This window comes from Malania oleifera, chromosome 2, assembly GCF_029873635.1.
Source record: "Malania oleifera isolate guangnan ecotype guangnan chromosome 2, ASM2987363v1, whole genome shotgun sequence".
NCBI lineage: Eukaryota > Viridiplantae > Streptophyta > Magnoliopsida > Santalales > Ximeniaceae > Malania > Malania oleifera.
The window spans coordinates 125902948-125929625 of record NC_080418.1 but is presented as its reverse complement, the minus strand read 5'-3'; the positions used below and the strand labels follow the sequence as shown (position 1 = coordinate 125929625).

The window sequence follows — 26678 nt, the reverse complement described above, 5'->3', positions numbered from 1 at the left end:
GAAAAAGATAGATGGACTTAAGGATGGGCTATATTATTTTCACAGAAGTGGTGGTAGTTCTGGCCCTTCTTGCACAGAATCTTCATTTTCTTCACATGATGTTTATTTGAATCAGTGAAATGCAAATGTTGGTCATCCCTCTTATGAAATACACAAATCTAGCTGGTTTTTAAATCAGCCTCTCGTCTTGAATTTCAATCCAGCTGGGAAGGAATAGCAAATCCTTATTTTCACTTGTTCATTCAAACATTTGTGTCTGGGTAGGATCAAGAACCCATTTCGGTTATCAAAATATAGCGTCGTTTTTTTTTTTTTTGTATGACTTGATCATACCTATTAAAATATCAATCTAACTGTATAAGTTCCATGATGTTTTTGTCCCATTTTTAATTGGAAAGAGAACCAAAAAAAAAAATAGAACCAATTTGGCATAAATATTAAGATTTCTCACTCCAATAATGAGCTTGCATTTATTTAAAATCAGATTCAATCCTTCAGTGCAGGTATAGAGATTATCCATCAAACTTCTTGAGCCAATACTACTCAACATGGTGGTGATGTGTTGCTAAAATGAATAACAGACATTTTCCTTAATATTGCCCAATCCTCAATTTTTCATATACACGTCCCAAATATTTTTGGACTGATGCTGTTCTCAATGACGTTGGACTAATTTCTTTTGATGATACCTTCTCATTTCCAGAGGGAAACCTGATGCTCCTGTGTTTACAGTGCCTCATGCTTTGGGGTGTAACAATTTTGTTCACATTCAGCCCCTTCCCTCAATCCTATCTGGCAGTCTCATTCCCTTCAAAATATCATTTCCCCTCACCCAAAAATCTCCAAAATCCTCCTTATTCCACATCTCGAGCTTATCCTTTACGAGTCCAACTTCTTTGTGGAAACAAACCCAAACCAAAGCTCAGTCCACCACCTAGCCAATAACCTATTAAAGTCATGATGAGTCAACCACACAATTCCAAAACAAAATGAACTAGGACCCCAACCCCACATTGTTTGATTCCAAGACAATGGGAAATAATCAGAGACCAATGGGGGCCTTATTACATCTTGGCTTCGAATATCTGGTAAATTATATGAGCTTTAATCATTTTTCTATTGCATAGTGAGGAAAAAAGGGAGAAATATGGGGAGGGAGGGGGTGTTAATGATAGGAATGATAGGTTTAGGCATTCTGAAAATTATGCAATATTGAACTTATAGACTATCTAAAAAATTAGTTGATTTATGAATTGATTTTTTATTAATTGAAGATCCATAATATGCTTATCATTTTATAGCTTTTGCACCCTAAACACCACAGACTCATCATTTTACACTTTATTTACTGGTGGTGGTAATGGAGAGTGTACACTCAAAAACTCATTATAGGACCCTCTTTCCCTTATCATATTTTCCATAAAACCCTCTATTAAGGAAATTTATTAAGAATCCTAACAGTTGAAGATTTGCGAATATCCTATTGTATGCAGCGATTTAGGATTCTTCAGATTGTATTACTTGAATATCTGTTTGTATATGACAGTCTAAAATCTCCTTAATTTAGTATTTAAATAATTTTGAATTTGTGTTTGAATTTGTAATAAACTATATCATGTACAAGTATTATATATAGGACATCTCTACATTAATGAAAGTGTCATGCATTTTCAATATAGTATCAGAGCTATTTCCAAGTATCAATAGAGTTAATTGTGATCATTTTAAGTCTCCTGATTTTAACACTTTACAAATGAATTATGATGATTAAAAATGTAACATAATCAAATTTTGACAAACCAATAAAAAGGAACAAAATTGCTCTCACTTTTTTACCCTTTCAAAGCATCCAAAGACATGAACAACACATCCCGTGAAGCTAAGCAATAATTCAATATTAATTACCTTTTTTAACAATCCAATGGCTAACATCATCATACACATCACCACAAGACAAACAATGCCTGTATATATATAAATATATAATGCCCACTAGTAGTCCTCTTGTTCCAAGCTTTTGATCTAATGTATAATATATGAAAGGAAATTGAAAGCTAGTGGTGGTAATGGAGAGTGTACACTCAAAAACTCATTATAGGACCCTCTTTCCCTTATCATATTTTCCATAAAACCCTCTATTAAGGAAATTTACGGAGAATCCTAACAATTGAAGATTCGCAAATATCCTATTGTATGCAGCGATTTAGGATTCTTCAGATTGTATTACTTGAATATCTATTTGTATATGATAGTCTAAAATCTCCTTAATTTAGTATTTAAATAATTTTGAATTTGTGTTTGAATTTGTAATAAACTATATCTTGTACAAGTATTATATATAGGACATCTCTACATTAATGAAAGTGTCATGAACTCCATTGTTCGTTGTCTGGCTTTTCTGTTCACCTCAGCCATCTTCTAATTCCTCTCATCTACACCGTTGTTAACTCCAAAAGCTTTCATCCTTTAATCTTGAGCTTGCTTTCTTGTTTCAATCTTTTCAACATTTTTCCATCTTATCAGTTTATTCCTTGGACCAATTTGATCATTTAGCTTAATCTAGAAAGTTGATGGGGTTTCATCATTCTTTCAAGGTGGAGAGGAGAGTGTTTAATTTTGTCAAGAGTGGAGACCAACTCCATGCATGTATCTGCATTGATTCATTCTCCCGGAAGCCCATGCTGTTTGGATTCTCTTGATTTTCCAGTGGGGTTGGTCGGGTGACAGTTTATTGTTTGGGCAGAATGAAGAGGAGGATGATGTCTCTAGGAGGTTCTCTGAGGAAGCAGAGATGGGTGTTCGGCATCTAAAAAACATAGATGAAAAACAAGTAGAAATTTTAATCGAAGAGGGGCCTTTGGCTACTCCAAATGTCTTCCATCAATATCATTAATAAATTGTCTAATTTTTCTATTAATTCCTTGTGCCAAAAGGAATTATCTTTTGAGGGAAGGGATGTTGCCATTAATTATTCAAGAGATAAGATAGACAACCTGGATCTACAAAAACTCTTGAAAGCGATGGATATTACGGTAGTAGTTCCTCCTAAGTATGAGAGAGGGGAGGGGAGGGGGGAATGCAAAAAGAATTGAATAAATTAGCAACTTCAGTGAATTATGGAGGGGGTAGTGGCAGAGGTAAGGGGAGTTAAATAGTTAAATTATGAGGATCATTAACTGGAACATGAGTGATTTAAAAAAGATGTAAAGAAGAGGGGACTCATCAGGGATTGTACCCAGATTTTGTGTTCCTTCAAAAGAAACCAAGCTTGAGAGGGTGTAGCGAGGGGGTTGTTTCATAGTATTTGGGAGAGTTGGCATAAAGAGCGGGTGGTTCTTCCCTCTCAAGGGGCGACTAGGGGTATTCTTATGGAATTTTCATTCAATTGTCAAAACATTTATTCTTGTGGTATCTTTCTCTTTGCTGAATTTATTGGGAGTGGAAGATAGGGATAGACTTTAATGTGGTGAGATTTCCTAGAGAAAAAAGGGGAAGTAGGATTACATGAGTATGAAGAAGTTTGATATGCTTATTAGGGATTGTGGGATGAGGGAATCTTCCTCTTAGTAAATCTTCTTCTTCTTCTGTTTTTTTTTTTTTTTTTTGGAGGGAGGGAGTGGGGGATGGATTTAGAGATGTAGGTAGTCTTTTAAATTTTTTTTTTATTTTTAATTTTTTTGATAGCAAAGGAAATTCATTAATAGGAAGAGAATTTACAGAGGTGAGAAAAGGCATCTCCCAAAAAAACCTAGAACAAGCCAGAGAAAAACTAAAACATCAAAAAATAGAAATCAAGCCAACCAATTCCTCCAATCCTATTTAAATCCTAAAAGCTAGGTTCTCTAAAAATTCCAAACCCGATATACCATAAAGAAGTAAAAAACTGAATCTTTTCCCACACCAAATTCAACTTCTTCCCAGGAAAAATCAATGCATTATGTTCTTACCAAACACCCCATAAAACTGCATGCTTACTACACTTCCAAAGACCTGCTCTTTCCTTCCTTCCTTCCAAAGCCCACAAAAGAAGCAATTAACAAATCTTCCACTGAATAAGGGCAGACCCAACTCTCTTCCATAAAACCGAATGAAATATTCCAAATCCTCCATGCAAAATCATAATGCAAAAAAAGGTGACAGGTTGTTTCAGAATTCCTATAATAGAGCACACAAAACTCTTGCATAAAACTGAACAAAATATTCCAAATCCTACATGCAAAACCATACAGGTTGTTTCAGAATTTCAATAACAAAGCACACAAACATCTAGAGAGAGAGCCTTCAAAGGTCTCCTATTTTGCAGCAAGTTATTGGCATTAAAATTGTTAAGCACAACCAACCAAGCATACAGTTTAATTTCTGGGGAAACTTTAACCTTCCAAATAATTGAATAAAGAGGAACGGATAATCTGAATAGGTCAAAAATTCAAAGAATGATTTACACGAAAACACCCCTGAATGATCCAGAGACCATGAATGAACATCCCAACCCAATTATAACTTGCAATTGTTCAATAAGGGAAACAAAGAAGACAACTCCACCATCTCCATATCATTCAAAGGTCTCCTGAAATGAAGATTCCAAGAGAATGGAAAGCCCTTCCCACTATCCACAAAGGAGGAAATACCTCTATTTGGCTCACAGCACAATCTAAAAAGACACAGAAAAGAAATGGAAAAAGAATCATTCCTGAGACATGGGTTTTCTAAAAATGAATCTAAGCCACCCTCCCTAGTACAAATTAAGCGTGAGGGGCAAAAACAGAGTTAATATGGGAAATAGACCTCCACAAACTCCCCAAAGAACATCTCAAGCTACATTGCTGTCCCACCCACTCTCATCCAACCCAAACCTATTGCGAATAACTCTATGCCATAGGGAATTATTTTCCAAGTGGAAGTGACAACCATTTAGCTAAAAGAGCAGTGTTATTAGACACCTAGTTAGCAAGACCCCCCTCCTTTTAGACTTCCTAACGCCTGCCCAGTTCACTAGATGGTCCCTACGACCCCCAAAACTAGACCACAAAAAATCCCTCATAATTCTCTCAAGCTTACTCGTGACTCCCACTGGAATTCTAAAAAAAGATAAAAAAAATACAAATGAATACTAAAGAGACAAGCCTGGATAAGTGTAATTCTACCACCAAAAGAGAAAAGGGCACCCTTCCAACAGTATAATCTCTTCGTAATCCTCTCCACTATTGGATTCCAATAATCTGTCCCTCTAGGATTCCAACTCATTGGAATGCCTAAACAAGTTAGGGGCCATTCCAATAAACCACACCTCGCATCTTTCCAAACTCTAATCCTCCCATTGGGGACATTTAGGGCTGCTAAACCACTTTTCCTCATATCAATCTTAAGCCCAGAAACTTCTCAAAAACATTAAGAATACCCAAAATTCTTCTAAAAGAAAAATAAATGGTCGTCAAAAAAGAAAACAGTATCAACAGCACATTGAATATGAGTGACTACCACCCCCCTCATTCCCCACACCAAATCCTTTAAACAACCCTATATCAACCGCTCTATCCACCATCCTACTTAATACATCAGCTACAAGTGTGAACAAAAAGGGGGATAATGGGACACCTTGTCTAATGCCTCTTGAAGCAGTAAATCAAGATTTAAGTTCACCATTAGCAGTAACTGAAAACCACACATTAGACTGGTAGCCCCTAATCCACTATGCCATGGCTCCCCAAAATCCTTCTTCACAAAGACCTTATCTAGGAAACTCCAACTCACTCTATCATAAGCTTTCTCAAAATCTACTTTTAAAACAAACCCCCTCTTCTTATTCTTATGAATGTCCTCCACCACCTCATTAACCACTAGGATAGCATCCATCATTTGTGTCCCCCTCCCCCCACCCTCCCCCCCCCCCCCCCCAAAAAAAAAAAAAAGAAAACAAAAAAAAAGCATTCTAGACTCTAGAAATAGAAACATCAAGCACTCCTCTCAACCAATTAGCTAAGACTTTAGTGATAATCTTAAAACACTAGAAACAAAATCAATACGTCGAAAGTCCACCACCTTAGAAGATCTAGCTTTGTTAGGCACTAAAGCTTAGTGCTATAAAGTTAGAGTTGATACACTTGCTTAAAATCACATTCCCATAAAACTCATTGAAAACTTTCATCAAATCAACCTTGCCCATCTCCCAACAATCTTGAAAGAATGTCACGTTAAACCTGTCCAAACCCGGAGCCTTATCTCTATCCATCCCAAAAATCACCCGCTTCACTTCCTCCTCATCAAAAGTTCTCTCAAGCCAAAGCAATTGATCAGCAGAGATTGGATCCCAATATAAGTCCTCAATCATAGGTCTATTAAGACTATCCTCTTAATACAAATTGCAAAAGAAGTCAGTAATAACAGAAGATATCAGATGTTGATCATTAGCTTTTTGGATGCATTCCTATTTTTAAGTGAATGGGAAGATGAGTTTCCAAAACTTTCTGAAGTGGTCTTGAATGAGCCAATGTCAAATCATTTCCCTATTTGGTTAGAGTCTAGCAAAGGTCAAGTGGGATCCAACTATGGCTTGGTCATAAGTCTTTTCTTTCTTTTGTTAGGGATACTTGGGGGGAAGAGATTGAGGCGGGTTCAAAAGGTTTTAGGTTCATGAAAAAACTTATTCACTTGAAGGAGTTCCAAAAATGGAATGTTGAAGTTTTTGGGCATTAGGGTTGAGAAAAACAACATTTTAGGTGAGTTTCATTTGTTGGATGGGAAAGAAGTAGAAGGGGGTCTTTTAAGGTTGTAAATTTTGGCCTATTAATTTACTTACTAGCGTGTATAAGATCATTACTAAAGTTCTGGTGAAAAAGTTGAGTTTTATGATAGGAGATACTATTTTTTGAAGCTCAAAGTGCTTTTTGAGGAATAGGCAAATTATGGGTGCTATTTTGGTGGCAAACAAGGTTCTTAAGGATGTTTCTCCAAGGATAGTAAACATAATTGTTTTTAAAGTTGATTTTCAAAAAGCTTATGACCACGTTAGTTAGAATTTTCTTAATAAAATTTTTATGAAGAACGTGTTTGCTGAAAGATGGAGGAACTAGATCTAATGCCTCTTTTTCAATTATTATAAATGGGGAGCCTATATTGTGGTTCAAAGCTTCAAGGTGGGTTAGGCAAGGGGATCCCTTTTCTCCTATTTTGTTTGTTATTGTAGTAGACTTCTTGAGTAGATTGGTTAATAGGCTGTAGGGAGAGGTTTGTTGAGAGGGATTGGATTGGGGTGTGAGGGGGTTGTGGCGTCTATCTTCAATTCGCAGATTATAATGATTTCTTCCTAGAGGATCATAGGGAGTCTTTGTTAAATGTTAACTATTTTGCAATTGTTTTTCAAGAGTATTTCTGGTTTGAAGATAAATTTGGGGAAGACTGGCTTAGCTTGTATTAATATGAGCCAGGACAGATCTTTGGACCTGTCCTCTTTAGCTGGTTGTGGTGTTCTACAATGCCTCTTCTTATTTAGGCATGCCTTTAGGTGGCAATCCTAGGTCGGTTGGGTTTCAGAATTCTGTGGTGGACAAGAAGTCTAAGCGATCAAATGCGTGGAAGGATGTCCTGCTCTCTATATGGAGCATATCACCCTCATTCAGGCTTGTCTTTCATGTATTCCTCTCTATTTTTTTTTCTCCTTTTTTTGATAAGTAAAGGCAACCATATTGAAGAGGCATCAAGGAGATGGCAGCCCATGGTACACTGAATCAAGCACCAGAAGGGTGTCACACAAATCAAAGATTACATCAAAATCATTAATAACAGTCCTACTATGCCAGCTGTTAGTCGCAGTAATCCAGTGTTTTTTGCTGATTTGGATTGCTGAGGCTGAATTTTTTAGCACTTGCCTATTCCTCTCATTCCAAACACACCAGAACATTGCATGGATAATGAGACAAAGCCTTTCTTTTCGCCTTTGAAGCCCAAATATCTTTCCAGGCCCAGACCTCTCTTCCTAGAGTTAGAGACAACCTGCTGTTGTCTTCCAATTAGAGACAGCATCGTATTCCAGAGATTCCTTGTCCAAGAATAGTTGAGGATATGTTCAACCAATTCTGCATCAACCATGCAGAGGGGACATCTGTTGACAACTGACAGACCCCTTCTCTGCAGGTCATCCATCTTCAAAATCTTACCATGGGTTGCCTCCCAAGCAAGGAAGGCATATTTTGTGGGGGCTGAACTCTTCAAAATTTGAGTCCAAGGGAAAATAAAGTTGTTTGACACCAAAGGGAACAGCTTCCTGTGGAAGGATCTAAAGATGAAGCCTCCCTTCAATACTAAGGATTAAAAAAAGGGAGATCGGTGCTATTGTAGAGTTGGTAGCTGTAGAGAAAGCTGTAGAAATCCGTGACCTGGTTGAGTTCCCAATCATCCACATTTCTAACAAAGCGGATGTTCCAAAAGAGCTCCTGATCTGAGGTTTGAAGGTGTTGACTAACACGGGCATCTTTATCACATGCCGAGTTATAGATGGCTGGGAATAGGAGGCAAAGAGCTTCTTAATCGGGCTATAGGTCATGCCTAAAATATATGTTGTCCCCACTCCCCACCTGAAACCTGATACATCAGGCAAAAAAATTCCAGCCTTTCCTCATGAAATTCCACTCCCACACCATGCGGTCCACTATTAGGTTGGGATGTTCAATCCTGTATTTCACAGCAACATTTCCCCACCAAAGGTGATCTTTCTCAATCATGAATCTCCATGAGCATTTCCTCTACTGGCCTTTGTTGAAAGTGTGAAGGGACTTCAAGCCCAAACTTCCTAAATGAAAGGGTTGTTTCACCATGCCCCATTTGACAAGGTGAAATTTGATTCTGCCCCAAAGCTTCCCCAAAGAAACCTACTTTGAATTCCTTCAAGTCTCTTGGCAACTGAAGTCGGAAGGGGGAGGAGAGACATGAAATAAACAGGGTTGTTTGTCAAGGTGCTTTTGATGAGAGTGAATCTGCCACCTTTTGACAAGAAATTTTTCAAATTTCTGAAAGATGAGATCCCACACTCCTTTGTCTTTGAATTTGGCACAGAGAGGTAACCCAAGGTAGTTACTAGGAAACGTACCCATTTTGCAGCCCAGAAGACCAGCAAGGCGACACCCATCTACATTTCCTCCAACCGGAATGATTTCACTTTTTCCAAGGTGAACCTTCAAACTCAAAACCGCCTCAAACCCTGTTAAGATACATCTCAAATTCAGAATGTGGAGAGGATCGTCCTCACAAAAAAGTATAGCGTCATCAACAAACAGGAGATGCATGACCTCAATAAATCTATTGTGTCTGCCAACTCAAGGCATTTGAGCAGTCCTTCACTTGTAGCTTTTCTCAACATGAGGCTCAACAATCCATCACCATGATGAACAAGAAGGGGGATAGGGGATCCCCTTTGCTCATATCTCTACAGGATCAAAAGAAACCATCGAGTCGCCTGTTCATTAACACAAAGAAGCTAGGTGTGTTGATGCAATAAGCAATCCAACTACACCAACGCTCCCTAAAACTCATTTCCTTGAAGGTAAAGAAAAGGACGTTCCAGTTGACATGATTGAAGGCTATCTCCACATCAAGTTTACACACCACTCCGTTTTTCTTTTCCCTCTGGTAAGTACCTACTACCTTAATAAATATTAGGGCTGCAACAATGATTTGTCTTCCCACCACAAAGGCGTGTTGATATTTCCCAATGTCTTGCGAAATGGCTTTTTTGAGCCTTGTAGCAAAGATTTTAGCAAGGATTTTATATATACTTCCCACCAAGCTAATTGGACAAAAGTTTAATGTTGGTTGCCCCAAGTTTCACGAGATGAGGATAAGAAATGAGGCATTGATGCTGCAAACAAATCTTCCCAATCTAAAGAAATCCTTAAAAGAGTTAGCAAATCCTACTTAGCTCGCCCCAGTTTGACTGAAAGAATGAAAGGGAGAAATCGTCTAGCCTTGCCGTTTTGTCTCCATTGCAATCTCCAATGGCCTGGAGCATTTCGGTTTCCTCAAAGGGTCTCTCAAGCCACTCTACAATGGAGGGGCTGAGAGAATTGAAATCAATGTCGTCCAATTCAAGTCTTTAGCTTTAAAGAGCTTTATAGAAGTTGCAGATTCCCCTATTAATGTCCTCCTCAGTCAAGGTGTTCTCACCGATTTCAATGTTGGAAATTGTGTTCAGTCTACGATGAGCATTCAGGGTTCGGTGGAAAAAATCTAGTATTCCACCCTCCTTAAGCAATAAGGTTTTAGACTTCTACCTCTAGGATATGTCTTCAAGGCTAGTAGCCTCAATTAGCTTCTTTAACAAAACCCATTTGGCCGTTCCATCTAAATTGAGCCCTTGTCTTAATAAACTCCTTTATTCCGCTCTCTATTTTAGAATTCCAATGCATTGTTGCTAGAAATATTTGAGTCATAAGAGATTTCTTATGCTTCGGGAAGGGAGAGAAAAGGGATCATTTGGTGAGATGGGAGTTAGTTTGTAGGTCTAAAACGGAGGGGGGTTTGGGTCTTGGTAGGTTGGTTAATGTGGGGTTCAAATGTTCTCCAAGGAGCCCTCGGGCATGTATTTCATAGATGTTTCCTCTTTACCCCTTATACTAAACTAAATTTGGATAAGGAGTTCCGCATTTTGCTTTGGAAAGATATTTTGAGTGGATGATTCTTCATACTATACCTCTTTTCATCGTTTGTATAGGTTATCCTCTTTGCACAATGAACCCATTTTCACTCCACCTTCTATTCCATTAGAGATGATTTATCTTGTGACTTTCCTCTTTTTTTTTCTTTTTTTTGATAACAAATGAAGATGTCATTAATAGATAAAGAATTTACAAGAGGGAGAATGAGTTATCTCTCGACAAACTAAGATACTCCAAAACTTAATAAATAAAAATAAAAAAAGAAAAAAGATTATCAAGTTAGTGTGTTCCTCCAATCTCTTTGAAACTCCTGGAAGTTTGCCTCTTTAAAAAATCCATAACCAACACACCACAGTAAGGCCAAGCACTTAATTTTTTTTCCCAAACCAGCATCTAGTTTAATTTTTTCCCAAAACATATCTGAGTATAACATTCCATCCACACACCATATAATACTGCAAAAAAACCACACTTCCATTAAGTTGCCCTATCCTTCCTTCTACCAAAGCCTACGAAGGATATATCTAAAAATTCTTCCAACAAAGGAGGACAAACCCAACTTTCTCATGAGACCAAAGAGCATATTCCATATACTCCAAGAAAATTCACATTGCAAAAGAATGTGAAAAGTTATCTCTAAGTTCTTGAAACAAAGCACACATAAGCTTTCATAGGTCTCTTAATTTGCCATAAGTTATTAGTGTTATCTTATTAAGCACAACCAACCAAGTAAAAGCCTTTTTTAGGGGGAACCTTAGCCTTCAAAATAGTAGAGTAGAGTGAGAAAGAGAGTTAGAATGAATCAAAAATTCAAGAAAATATTTGAAAGAAAACACTCCTAACTGGTCCAACGACCAACAAACATCCCCCTCGAAGACGGGTTACTCCCATTTAATAAAGTTAACAAGGATGACAATTCCACCATCTCCCTATCGTTGAGAGGTCTCCCAAAGTTAAGAATTCAGGAAACCAAAGGATTGCTCAAGTCACCAACAAAAAAAGAAATGGGTTTATTTTGCTCGAAAATTAGATGAAAGAGACAAGGCAAAAAGAAGTGGAAAATGGTGTGTTGCCCAGCCAAGGGTCTTTCCAAAAATGAATATGAGAACCCCTCCCCACCTCAAGTTTAGTCTAAGGGGTGAAAAAAGGATAGACCTGAGAAATGGACCTCCACATACTCCTCAAAGAGCATCTTAAATTAGCATTGGTATTTCACCGATTCTCATCCATCCCAAACGTAGTTCATATTACTTTATGCCAAAAGGGCAATTCTTCTTGGAGAAGCGCCTAGCCATTTAGCTAGAAAAGCAATGTTTTTAGACACTAGCTTACCAAGACCCAAACCCCCCTCCTTTTTGAATCTACAAACCTCAGCCCAGCTCACTAGCTGGTCTCTGACTCCTCCGCCGGACCACAAAAACTCTCATAATCCTCTCAAGCTTGCTAGCAATCCCCATTAGTAACTTAAAAACAAACAGGAAATTTAGTAGGATACTAGCATAAAAATCTTGAATCAAAGTAATCACCCTCAAGAGAGAAATGGGCTCCCTTCTAACCATCTAATCTCTTTGTCACCCTTTCCACTACCGGTTTCCAAAAAACTACGGCTCTAGGGTTACCCCCCAAACTGACATCTAAATAAGTCAAAAGTCATTCCAAAATACCACAACCCACTTCATTAGCCCACTACCTAACATGCTCAACTGGCACATTCACAGCCGCTAAACCACTCTTCCCCATATTAATTTTAAGCCCGGGCACCATCTCGAAAATAATAAGAACAACCAAGATTCTCCTAAAAGAAAGACTGATCATCTAAAAAAAAAAAAAGAAGACAGAATCATCAGCAAACTGGAGATGAGAAACCACCACACCCTCTCTCCCCATTTCTAGGCCTCTAACCAAACCCCTCTCCACCATCCTACTCAAAACATCTGCTACAAGGACTGCTGATTGACTAAAGTTAGATGGATTATCAAGCTTTTTCTATAAACAAAAGTTCCATTCAGAAAATGAAAAGAAAGAAGATACAAAACAAAGGATAATATATCCTCCTAAGCCATAAGCAATGCAAGGAAGACCATTCTACACCAAACCTACACAAGTAAGATGAGGTGCTAAGGGGCAATTGCAATTACTATGTTTGGGGGTGCGAATGCAGCATGGAGGGTAGGCTTTGGATCAATGTTAAGGTTGCTTCTTTGTGATTGGTTGGTCACGGGTTCAACAGCCTCTCAGCATAAAAGCAAGGGTAAGGCTGCCTAAAATGTGATGACCCTCCCCGTACCCTCACAAAACGGGGGAACCTTGTGGGCCAGGGGGGGTTACAAATGCAGCATAACAGCCAGAATTGAATTTCCAATTTTTTCCATAGAAAAATAATTAAGCTAAGAGAGAAGGAAAAGTATACAAGCTAGATGAGAGCAAGCCATCCACCAAAAATATATACATAAAATAAAAAGAAAATTAATTTTAAAAAAAAAAGGTCAAGATTTCAAGTTAAAATTTCCCTCCTCAAACGCCTATTACCATAATCAATCAAACTCTTTAAATTTTCTAATTACATCTACCTAATTTTCTTCAATGCATGATCCTTCCCCAAATAATCTAATTTCCACACCATTAGGAATAACTAAATCAAACTCATTCTATCTAAAAGATCTTGAGCATCTTCATCTTCTGCAGAACTTTCCTCGTGATAGCCTCTTATTGCACTGACTGAACTATAGAAATAGTCCTACCCAAGCAATCATCCAAAACATCAGAAACTCTATTTTGAAACTGCTCAGCCACACTACTACCCTCTCCGTATGACTGGACACCATCTGATTCAACATGAAGAGTGACAGCATCATATCTTTACCTTAAAAAAAAAACTAGAAAGAAGCAAACAAACAAATCAAAACTAGAAACAAGCAAATAAACAGAGACAAGCAAACTTGTTGCAAACCAAAACTAGAGCACTACATCTGTCATAACCCAATCCATCACTGATGATGAAAAAAATTAGATTAAATCCTTTGTCTGAACAAGAATCTGTTAAAACTATTTGGACCTTCCTAAACTTCAGCACAAACCATCTATCAATATATGTTACGGCAATCTTGAACTCGTCAACTATCTCTAATATCTTTCACAATGGACTCGTCAGCAACTGGCTGACACTCCAACTTCCTTCAATCTTGCCAATTGGACTAAGCTTTCCTTGGTTTATCAGAATATCTCTGCTCTTGCTGAAGGTTGCACGTCCTATACTTTTTCTTAGGTTTGTTTTGCTTGATTGATAATGAGAATCGAATGAAACAAGCTGGTTTCTAAAATATGCTTGCGCTCATTATTTAATATTCGCAATTTTTAAGATTATATTTAATCCCTTAAAAAATATTGTTACATACAATAAGAAAAATGATAAAAAAAAAAAAAACAGGTAAATCACGCTTGTCAAAATAGAAAGGATATAAATTCCTTTGTCGATGCCCAACTTATCAATTATTCAAATTTGCAATTTATATTAAAATGAAAATAATTTCGATTGTGAACCAGGCTTGGGCAAAACAAAGGGGCCCACCATCTTCCAATCTGTGCAAGCATCTTTTCTTCACTCCTTTTGAGAAGTGGATGAGGAGTCATGGTCATGCGTTGGCCTTCAGTCAGACCAAATATTGCCAGTTAAAGCTTTGCCAAAAAAAAATCTTCGAAGTTGCCACAAATCTTGGAGAAGGGACTTATGGGGCAGGAAGCAATCTGGAATTTTTATTTTCAATTTTTTGTAGCAATTTGATTCTTAGCCGCATACCCATTTTAGCAGATTCTTAATTTGTGTGGATTATGTATAGAGTTTCTTCTGAATCCCCACAAATCCAAATTGAAGCCCAACAAAAAATCCATGATTCTAAATATTGCCTTATGTAGATTTAGGAAAATTGGAAAACAAGTTGTCTTTCTTTTGATTAGTTTAAAATCTAGAAATAAAAAATGAAAAGTTGATTTGCACATTTAAACAAACTCTTATTTTCTACCTTTTTAATACAAATCTTAGAAAAAAAAATTTAAAAGCAAAAATTTCTATAAGTTTTTGGAAAACTAAAATTTGGAAAACAGAAATTGTTTTCCACAACTAAATGGTCCCTTAGCTCTCCTCACATATGCAGTAGAATGTCACTCTATTGGAGTCCTTTTCTTCAATACTTTTCTGCCCTTATCGAGAATACATGTGTGATAATGCTGACTTTCCAGTAATCCTAGATTTTGTATCCATACATCCCCACCTTGTTATTAGTGGTACTCACACCGTCTTGATTCCCAGCCTGCTCCACAATCAAAAAGCCCCCCTTGAGGTTTCTAACTTCAGAACATCCCCACCCTAATCTCCTTGCCCATCAGAAGAGGGTATATGCTGCCCACTCACACCAACCCATTGTGCCGGAGAAGATGTGTTATAAATCTGATTCTCCTCCCATTGCTCAGTTTGCCCAAAGCCATACCTGCTGCTCTCCTCCTTTTCAAAGCCCACCATAGCATGAGCCTCGGCTATACAACTCTCACCACTTCCAATCCTCTGAATTAACTGATGGGCTTGAGGCAAGCTCAACCTTACAGCATCTTTGCCCATACATTGGACCCCTGGAACATGGCCCTGTGAAGAAGAAACAGCCCATTCTGGCCACTGAAAACTCTTGCATTTGATATCTTCAAAACCATTAAAAACTCCCTCAAGAGCCTAACTAGCTGGAATTGGCCGAGATCACCCATAAAAAAGCCCCAGCTTATTTTCCAGTAATTGAGCCAAATGGACCGTGATGTTAATGATACCTGGTCCAGCCGAATCGAAGCCCACTCCACCCTCTGGTGCTTTTGTGATCCACACCTCCGCCTTGGAAACCTTAGTTTCCCTGAAAACTCCTGGACCACCAGCAGCTGCCATTCCTGTGTTCACCATTTGAGAACCTCCACAGTTTCCACAAGACATTCTTTGCTGTCCGTAAACAACCGAATATGACCCCCTTCCAGCTTCAGTGGTCGTGATTCCTTGAAGATTGAGAATCAGCTGCACTTGTTTTCTCTAAACTGGCAATGCCTGGCAAAAAGCTCCACCATCCGTCCCCTTCCAGACCTTCAGGAGTGAAAATTGCTTAACCCTCATCATTCAGTCGTAAGCTCAGCTCCAAAAAATTACCCTTCAGATTTGCTTTAGTAGCCACCCAAATCTTTATCTTGCTAAACTTTCTGTAACGAGTGCTCTTCTACGATCTGCGAAATCAAAGGCAAGCATTTGCAAACCCATCTAGCCACCAACATGGGAATCCAAATCCATCTGCTGTGAATCTGGTTTTCTCTTCCAAGTGAACAAAAACCCCTACACCAACCTTTTCCAGTTGCACATAAAAAGATTTTCTTTCAATCTACACCGTTCCGTCAAAGTTCGCTTCCGTATCAATATATGATTGTATCCATCAAGACAAGCAAAAAAGAACTCAAACAGGAATCCAGAGTGAAAAGGGTCAAGCAAAAGCAAATGCAAGTACAGTAGCAAGAGTCGCCATCAAAAATACCTTCAAAATTTCTCCATGGAGGAGCTCCTCTTGTTATTTTCCTCACTAAAAAAATTAACTGTTTCTTAATGAAAACAAATATTAACGGTAGATCTAGCCGAACAAATAGCTTCTTATCCTCCACTACATTTTTCTCTTCATCAAAAACTACAAAAAATAAATAAATAAATAACTGTTCTTTATTTATGACGATTTATGATGGATCTTTAGCTGAAAGGACAGCAGTTCAATGGATTAAGTCACCAATTCTTAGCTCTTGGCCAAGCAATATGAGAGAGCTCTGTACAACCAAAGATCCAAACATCCAGACAGAATTTTATTGAAAAGATGAATTTGCAACAGAAGTGATATTTAATACGCTTATGAGAAGCCATATTAGAAGTCACCTGTGCCCTATTTGAAGAAAAAACTTGCTCAAGCTCATCAATTTCCTTCTGAAGCCATCTGTCACGTGCAGCTTTACTCGAAAACTGAGTGGCACGACCTTGTTTTTGATAAAGAATGCTAAGCTTCTTCTCACGTTCCATTATTCTACACAATTCAGGAATAATATAATCAGCAAACAAAACAACCATTTTTTTGGGCATAGAAAAGGAATATTACTAACAAAGTAATAGAATATAAAGGATGTTACATTGTTACTACCTACACGAAATCATAGGATCACCACCAAACATTTCAAAAACAAAAATTGAAAATTGAAAAATGAAAACTAAAAATCAAAACTCACAGCTAGATTGATTGTACTAAAACTCAAGATAAAAATTGAAATTGTGCTTGGAAATTGAGGAATGAGCACAAAGCATGGGCTCGCCCACCCCAACTACTTTTCCGCCTTTTCTGCTTTTCTCTTCTCTGGATACGTTGAGCTAGTTCATCACTGATTGCTAGGGAGGAGAATTCAGCATGAAGGTTGTTTGAATGTAGCAGTTGTGACAGAGAATGATGACTCACTGTCAAGTTACTGGTGAGATGATCACAGATGAATAGCTTTGGCCAATCAATAGCAAGCAGGACGGAGGGAATGCTGCAGAGTCATGCGTACCTGTGACGGTGATGGAGGGATGGGGGTTTTGCAAAAGAATGGGCTAGGTCATGAATCGTGGTTGTGATGGGGAATTTTATGGCAATGGAGTTTCAGTATAATATTGCCCATTTTTCAGATCATTGCCACAACCAAACCAACAATTCTCGAAAGCCATTTTTTGGTTTTCAAAAGCTACAAGAAATGGGTTGCGACGTTTTTATTTTTTTAGGTAACACACAACAGAAATAAATGTGGTGTTATGAGATTGTAACATTGTTTAACAACAGAAACAAGAATAGAAAAGGGAAATGATGAAGGATCACTTGCAAATAATTCTAGGAAACCATACTTCTTTTGAAGATTTAAAAAAATTAGATATTTTATTTAAATTAGTAAATCTAGATACTTCAGGAGGTATTGTTATTGTAGGATTATTTTGGGTATTTGAAGCACTTTGGCGTTATTCAGTAATTATTTGTTCTACATGAAATGTTTGGTTTAAAGTTATTTGTTTTTTATTGTACTAGTGAGCTCTCAGATTTGAATTCAGATTTCAGACTTGTTTCCCTCTCTCTCGCTCATGCTGCCCTCTCCCACCTCTCCTTCCTTCTTCCTCCTCAGTTCTTTCTTCTTCTCATCTTCTCTGTCTGTTTCTCTCCCTTCATTCTCCCTCCCTGTTTCTTCTGTTGTTCTATCCTGCTTCAATTTAGTATCAAAGCACACCATGATCACCACAATAAACATTTCCATCAAACAGCAAGTCTTGTTGCTGCCATCAAAGCCAGAGATCATTGTCCAACATCAGAACACCCACTAGAGCACTTTAAATCCATACGACGCAAGTACTAGCAATCATGTTTGAATTGTTCATCATCTGCAACATTTCCCCAAAATTACACCCACAGCACCTCACTTTAAGAACACCACATTACCAGAACATTTTTGCAAAACCTTCTAGTCTCCCACCCTGTATGACTTATTTTGACACAGTGCCATCACCAACAAACTCACGGACTCTTGATCTACCACCTGCCAGAATATCAAGGCCAGAGGTCCTTTGCCAGCAGTTCACACGCCTCCTGCACAGGCAAAGTATGTGCAAAAAATTTCCAATGACTTCTGCTACTTTAAGAATCACAATAAATTGGTTCTAGCCACAATATTTTTAACTTTGCTTTGTGGTATTCCGAAATATACTGTAGGATCTTGGACTTTTCAGTACTTCGAGGATGAATTAAGTCTGGCAGTATTCAGATTGAGACTCGGCTGTGATATTTTGAGATTTACTGCGCCAAATTGGTTTTCTATCATGAGAATTTGACAACAATCTGATTAAAAAAAATCAACTAACAGTGGAGGAAAGTTTAGTACTGCAGACACCCAAATTCAGCTTATTGAGAAATTCTGTGGTGTACTGACGAGAAAAACAGAATTACAGCTAAGAAATTGAATAAATTTGAATTGGGAAGCCAGTAATTTTTTTAATACATGCAAGATAAGAATTTGAGGGTGCGCCTTGGATCAACAATAAGGTTGCTCCTCTGTCACCGGTTGGTCACGGGTTCGAGTCCAAGAAACCTCAGATTCATACTAGAACCACGATGATTCAAGAAAACCTCCAAGCTAAACCCAACCAAAGATTCCCTGAGTAAAAACCCTTGGATCATCGCTTAACTTATTCAATGAATAGATAAAATGGCTAAAAATAAAAAGTGTCTTTGGGTCAAAATAAGCATAAACAGGAGTTTGAAAAAATAAAAATCTTTCGACTTACAATTTCTACCTCTTTAAAATTTTTTTGGAGTTTGGGCGCAGGGTCTGAATATTAAGTATGAATCATATTAAGCATAGAAGCACAGGTAAGGCTCCGTACACTATGACAACCCTCCCCTTACCCTTGCAAAGTGGGGAGCCTTGTGGCTCAAAGACTTGCAAGATTTGAATTTGGAAAATGTTACATAGAATTCCATGCCTTGTCTTCAGGAAGTTCATTTTTCAATGGTAACTTCTTCAAGAGTACTCATAGATTGGCTGTTTTATCTTGATCTTTATTTTGAGTGGAATAGAAAACCAGAAATAAGGACAACATTTGATGGACTACAAATATGATTACATAAAAGAGCAAATTGCAAGTCATCATTGATTATCAGTGTGGAAATTAAAGCTCAACTGACTGCATGGATAGCAGATACAATTCTTGAAAGGCAAACAAATGCAATGGAACGAAGTGTCTTTCAAGTCCTAGAAGCGTTCAAGAAGCAGGCAGCAGAGTTAAACAACAAAATTGGGAACTCAATTCAAACTAAGAGCTTGTTGGATGATGAAGTTAACAAATCTGGTCATAAGTCAGTGATGCATAGGCCCCAAGCTATGATTCATCTTCCAAAGTGTGATAATTCTCCACTTATCAACTTTATTAGGATTGGGATTATTGAGGACAATTTCAGTAATTTGTTGTAGAATTGACATTTGAATGTCAATTGAAAATGGACAATATGAAATTACAAGTTGAATGGCTCTTGGATATATATACCCTACTCTTGTTGCACCATTGTAAAACTCGAGGTTAAGTTTCTCTAACAGGGGCAGTTTGACGGAGGGTTGCTTGCAGATCATTATAGGCGATCATATTTCATTTGAAGAATTAAAAATTAGGTATTTCATTTTAAATTAGTAAATCTAGATATTTTGAGAGTTTTTGTTAATTTGGGTACTAAGTACTTTGGGTTTGTTTTGCAATAATTTGTTCTAGTTGTAGTGCTGGGTGTATAAGTACTTTCTTTGTGTACTGTGATAGATAGAGAGTTATAAGATTTAAACCCATGACTTCAGACTCGTTTCACTATATCTCTTGAGCTGCCCTCCCCCCCCCCCCCCCCCCCCCCCCCCCACTCCTTCTTCCTTCCTTAAAATGAAGGAGAGTTCAAATAGGAATAAAGCACTCATTTTTTTATAAACAAAAAAATTTATTTGAGAGAGAGAAGAATGCAACAAGAAAAAAAGGAGGAAAACAGGAAGGATAAGATATCCTCCTGACAAAACAGAAAAAAGAACAAGCTAGAAAACCAGAGAACAAATTACAAAACAGCTCTACTTGATCATAGCAACCCAGTTACACTGTAGATCTGATAGAGGTAAATGCCAAAAGTAATCATACACTGAAACCCAAAGCAATGCAAGAAACACTACTCTATTCCAAAGCAATTAGGAGGAGTATCCAAGACTCCAAGTTATTAAAGATTCTGGCATTTCTCTCAAACCAAATACACCAGAAGATAGCCCAAGTTGAGCACTGCCATAAAACGTCTCTCTCCTTTCCTTTCCTTTCCAAACCCATTACACAACAAACTACAAAACACCCACAAGGAGGAAGGGCATGCACAACTCTCTCCAAAAACGCCATACAGTTTGCTACAAAGAATACAAGACAAATGAAATGTAAGAAAGGACCCATTTTCACTAGGAAAGGGTGGAAAATGGAATAAAACAAAATGTTTGAGTGAGAATAAAATATTATTTTTTAAGCAAGTGGGAACAAATATCACCCCCTTGAAAATGAAATCAGCAAACGAAGTACTCAAAATGAAATCAAATATATATATATATATATATATATATATATATATATATATCAGCAAACAAAGAACTCAAAATTCGTTAACATTCACAAGACTTGCCCTTTGGTTATCTCTTCCTCCTCTATTACTTGATTGTTGTACAAAGGTGTTATTTTGTCAAGCTCTTCCCTGGAGTCCTCAATTTCCTTCCGTAAAAATTCTAGCTGCCTCATTGCATCCTCCTGCAAGTAAAGTACTAAATATGAAAACGCCACATGCAGCAATTATTTTCATCAATTTTTAAGGAAGTTCAGTTTACTAGACAATCATCAGACAATCACCTTGGCTCGAGTGTTTGCAGACATCTTCTCGTGTAAGTCTTTGACATCAAGTTCAAGCTCTGTGTGCTTCTTTATTGCTTCCGTTCGTGACTTCCCCATTGACTCTTTATCTTTGTTCAAAGCTTGAATCTCTTTTTTCAGATCTTTGAATCTCCTGTCAAGGTCCTTAGACCTTTCATGGGCATCCAGCACTTTGTTATACATCTCAGTTGAAGTTTTGGAAACGTTGGCCCGGGCCTCTTCTAACTGAAACAGGATGCAAAATACACACATCCAGGCATCAAGCAATTGCCTAATAATAATAAAAAATAAATGATTTAATGAATATCTTCCTTTTCTATCCATAAATAAATAAATATATAAAACCCTCAACATAGCTTAGACCACCTATAGATATGCATCTCAAAAACTTGGAACAAAGTGATAATAGAATGGATGCTCAGATCAAATATTGATCAAGCAAATTCTTAGAGAATCATTTCTTCACCATGGAAAGCAATACAATATTACAGAAGTAGCAAGACAAATATGCATCTGTTTCACAAACTTGCATCCCAGGAAGTCAATAAAAAAACAAGAAAAAAAAAAAGTTCAAGGAGAGGCAAAGCTGTAGAGAGCCTGGATACTAAGGCTGCAGCAAAATGCATTCCAAGGGGAGTGCCAATTTTGAAGGAACAGTGACAATCATGATCCTTACCAAGCTTTAAGTCCCACTAAACGAGGTCACTATATGAATCCTTCAGTCACTTTGCACAAGCTAGGGAAATATCAAACATTTGTAGAGTTCTACCCCTACCACTCTTACAGTCTCTACCGTGAACCATATAACCTTTTTCTTTTCGATAGAGACAAGAACTACATAAGTGCCTAAGGAGTACAATTAGCTCACTACAGATGTGCCCACTCCTTACTTCATTGTTTAGAGTTTTACTATTTCCCCATCTTAACATTCTCATGTCATCTGCATGCCATTTTTTTGTTGTATGTGTTGTTTCTTAATTGCTCGACATTCTGATCCATGTTAGATAGCTATCACATATCATGCCAAATGACCTCCTTCTCTAAATCTTCGTATTACATCATCAATTTCAGCTTATACTAGCACAATATATCCAAAGTAACAAAATCCACTACTCCAAGGGAATTCTTCACCATCAAGTTCAATTCTCCTCACTGTTCCTCAATGTTTTAAAAGGCGAAGGTGTAAGGTGAGGTATTTTAACCATTTTACCTAAACCTTGGGAAATTTTATTTTTAGATAAAAATATGCAAATGAGATGCATATTTTTTTTTAAAACTAAAGAATAAATTATGAAAATTACAAATAAAATTTCAAAAATCAACTCTAATTTGTAAATTACTCATTGGCCATTCTAGGAATACTAACCTGAATTCATTAGGTAAATCACGCCAATGGACAGTTATAACATTACAAAGTCCAAATTATCTTCATGATCTAAGATGCAACTCTCAATTATTTTGGGAGGGGTGAGATTTAAGAATTTTCTAGATAACTCATATTAGAACATTCCTTATATAAACATGGATTTATAATTTTCAAGCCAAACTAACTTAAGATTCACACACCAAAATTCATAAGCCTCAATTCAAAAGGCAGGAAAGCTTTTTGTACAAGTGCATAAGCCTCAATGTGTAATGCATTGGCCTATGGGATTTGATATTTTAGACTAGGCCTCAAGGTGCTTTGGGCATGCCTCACCCAGGTATGCCTCTTACAACATTATTTTTTTAATCAAAAAAGGAGGGATTTTATAAGGAAAACAAGAACAGAAACAACAAAAAAGGAACTGCAACAACAAGCATAAGAAAATCCTCCTAAGAGGATAAGAGAATAAAAAACAAAAAAACAGCACAGTGGCCAATCACGCTGTAAATCTGAAAAAGAAACTACTTTGAAACACCCTGCTGCACACAAGGCTGTAAGATACTGACTCCTCTATCCCAAAGCATAAATATAATCAAAGAATCTTCTTCCCTGAAAAAACTCGAGAATTCCGCTCCAATCAAATCCCTCATAAAGCCTCCTAAAACATCATCATTCCTCCTACAACTATAAAAATTGCATTTTATGCTCCTTTTTTTTTTTTGGATAATAAAAGAATACATATTAAGAGACAAAAGTACAAGAAGTAAAGGATAAGGAATCCACAAAGAAAATAAAAACAAAAACTAAGACCACCCAAACCAAAACTGTCCACCATCCAAACCACTAGTACCGTTCACCCAAGACCCTACCTAAACTTAAACAAAACACTACCTAAGAAAACCTATTTTCAGCCCTTTCCCATCATAATTGATGGAACATTGCAAATTATCCAATTCCCATTGCCCCTTCTTAGCCTTGATTACGCTTCGTCCAAGCAAACTTCCTTTCCCTCCAGGTCTGCTAGCTGCAAACCATTTTATCCAGCATATGTTGAATACAAGACACAAAATCAGTATTTACATCATTCTTCTCAATCTTATTTTCTACCTCTTCTAATTCATCATTCTTCAATCCAAGAACTCCCTCTAGATCATCCATTGGATATGAAAAATGAGCCATCATAAAATCAGAATCATCTGAACCATAACCAAGTTGTTCGCAAACCTTATATAAGAAAAGCCCTTCATGACAATTGAAATAACAATCCATATCACCCTCCTCATCTGATATGTTTCCTCACTTCTACAACGAACTTTTCCCACCAACTTTTTTATTTCATACTATTCATTCCATTTGAATCTTCAATGTAAAAATGATCATCATTGTGTTTTATGAGAATCCTAACTGGCTTCCCATATGCCCTGAGATCCTTACCAATTGAGTCATCCCCAATATCCTTGCTTTTCTGCCTCCCATGGGTATAAACCTTTACTGCTACTTCCATATAGGCAACATAAGACCCCTTTACCCCATCCATCCTTGCCTTGTCATTACTAAAGCTTGCATCATTTTGATTCCTGTTTCAAACAGTCAAACCATAATCCACCATAAGAACCTCCTCACACCCATTCTCCATAGCAACATCATTGTTAATGTCATCTATCTTCAACAAATCCTTCCCCCCATCTGTCTGCCCACTGCTTAAATTCTCAGGTAGCTCATCCACAGAGTCTCCCCCCGTCATAGAATAAGTAGCCCAATGATGTTTCTCCACCATTTTCTTGCACTGCCCAAAACAAATTTTGCAGTGCCCATGTGTCCAAACTTTGCGCCTAGTTATTAGACGATTTACCTGAAACCAAACGCTGCTCAATGGAATTTTGGCATGTTATCTAATAGAAGGATTTCGCAAAGCCAAAGATTTGTCATGGGCCTGCTCTAGAGAAAACAAGTTAGTTTGAGCATGCTGCCCTTTAAATACATTTGGGTCAAGCCCAATAGCCACCAACAGATGACCCAAGTTCAAAGTAAAGTGTATAATCCCCAGCCCACCCAACTCTAAGCCCACTCCTCAGCCCTCTCCATGTAGCAAACCCTAGCTGAAGCAATCTCCACTAGACCATCTACCGCCACCATGCTCACTGGAAATCACACCATACCTCCACAGTTGTTACACCACCACTCACCCACTCGAAACTCTAGTGACGATTCTCCAACCAAGCCATCCTTCCAACTTCAACAATTGTTTGGTTGTGCAAGCTCCTTCCCTTCCCTCTTGGGATTAGGAATCTTCTACTTACCTCCCCACAACTCCAAGGCTTCAACAAAGCAGCGCCAATTCCCGTGGAGTAAACATAGAGTTTCTCTTGTTGTTCCACTGCACTCCACTTGCAGGAAGTTCCCTATGTGATTCGATCTACTTGCCACCTGGAAAAGCAATTTATCAAAAGTTTTGTGGCAAGACAAATGCTCCAAGCTGTAAATTAGGGGAGATAAATCACACACCCACCTTGCAGCCAAAAGGGTGATTCTGATCCACTGATTTCTGACTCGAGATCTCTCCTCCAAATGAACAGAACCCTTCCTTCAACTCTTCCAATCACACATCGAAAATCTTGCTTTCAATCTGCACTGACTTGAGAAGACTCTCCTCCATACCTTCTTTCAAATCGATTCAATGACAAAGAAGCACTTTCATTTGAGAGAAAGAGAGCAAGAGCTAGAACGAGAGTGATCAAGAGAGACCATTGCGAATTGTTTGAGCGAGAGAGAGAGATTCTCGAACACCTATCAGAGCAAGAGATTGTGGATTTCGAAGACACATTAGAGCGAAGACAAAGGGAGATAACGAAGGAGCACTCGCTAGGGCATTGCGGACACCTATTTGAGGAAAAACTGCTCTTGAACAGTCATCGAAGGATTGCCAGATCAAAAGAGAAACATTTTGCTACTTCTCTCCCATAGTCATCAAAGGAGTGTCTCAAACAATCAACGATTGCTCTCAGTGGAGGAGCACTCACTACTTCTATCCCTTGCCTAGAAAGTTCATAAATATCTCCCTCCTATTATCAAAACCTCTAGATTCTAAAGCTTCTCCCCTTCAATCTAACTTAAATTCTACACCATCACTGTTTTCATCTATGTACACAAAATCATCTGCAAACAAGATAAACCACAAAACCTCAATTGGCTGTCAAGAAAGGTCACCCATAACTAAAGCAAAAATATAAGACTCAAAGTGCACCCTCAATGTAGACCTAATTGTGATTTAAAAATTCACCAATTTTATCCCCCTATAATTCTAACACTAGAGATTATGCATCCGTACAAATCCTTAATGACCACTACATACCTACTACCTACTCCTTTCTTTTTGAGAACCCGCCATAGAACTTCCCAAGGTATCCTATGACGAGCTTTCTTTACGATAGTCAAAATAAAGTGCAAATGCTTTTTTATTTTTCCCTAAACTTTTCTAGTAATCTTCTTAAATCTATTGTTGATCTATGGAGGATAGAAGCAAATTAATTTCTTGAAACCTTCATTTCTACCAATCTTGAAGATAAAAATGTCATTTAAGATAAGCAACATATAGTAGTTAACTTATTTTCACATCCTGTAAGGCATAAAAAATTATTCCTTTTCCAAGTTTCCAAGCAGGTAATAGGTAGCTTTAAAAGGAGTAGCCTTAAAACCATGTCTCTCAGTTTTAGTAAACATTCACAGCGCAGTTTTTACACCCCACGGCCAGTTTGACATATGCTTCCCCCCAATTTTTCCACTAGAAATAGAGAGTTCAAAGAATAGAATTTCTAAAGAACATGCATTACCTTGTTCTGCTACCTCAGACCCTCCCAACTTCTTGCACTAGAGGTAATCTATGAATCAGGCAAATCCCAGTCACACTATAACTTGGTTCGGTAGTCTTTGTATCTTTTTCAAAATTGTAAGAAAGCAACTCCAACACTAACCAAAGTGCTCAAGCAATGCTATGTGGCCCCAATCCCCTCCGACGGCACCTTTATTAAGACACAAGTAAGGCATCTTCACTTGAGCAGCACCCATCACCTAAGCTAGCACCTACACAAAGGCTGGCTACTAATGTGTACACCGTGCTAAATGAAAAGGACATTTTGCATTTTATTATTATTGCTGTCAAAATGACCCC

General features: G+C 37.7%; 1 protein-coding gene across 4 annotated transcripts in view; it reads right to left on the bottom strand.

Annotated features, from left to right (window-relative positions):
- The window catches only part of LOC131149785 (structural maintenance of chromosomes protein 3), a 107628-nt gene that overhangs the window by 40277 nt on the left and 40673 nt on the right, over positions 1 to 26678 (bottom strand). For all 4 annotated transcript variants that reach the window (XM_058100532.1, XM_058100534.1, XM_058100533.1 and 1 more), the window contains 3 exons: positions 21124 to 21369; positions 20903 to 21024; positions 16585 to 16729 (listed from right to left, as the gene is read on the bottom strand). In XM_058100532.1, the coding sequence (XP_057956515.1) occupies positions 16585 to 16729; positions 20903 to 21024; positions 21124 to 21369 (513 nt within the window). The remainder of the gene's footprint in view (positions 1 to 16584; positions 16730 to 20902; positions 21025 to 21123; positions 21370 to 26678) is intronic.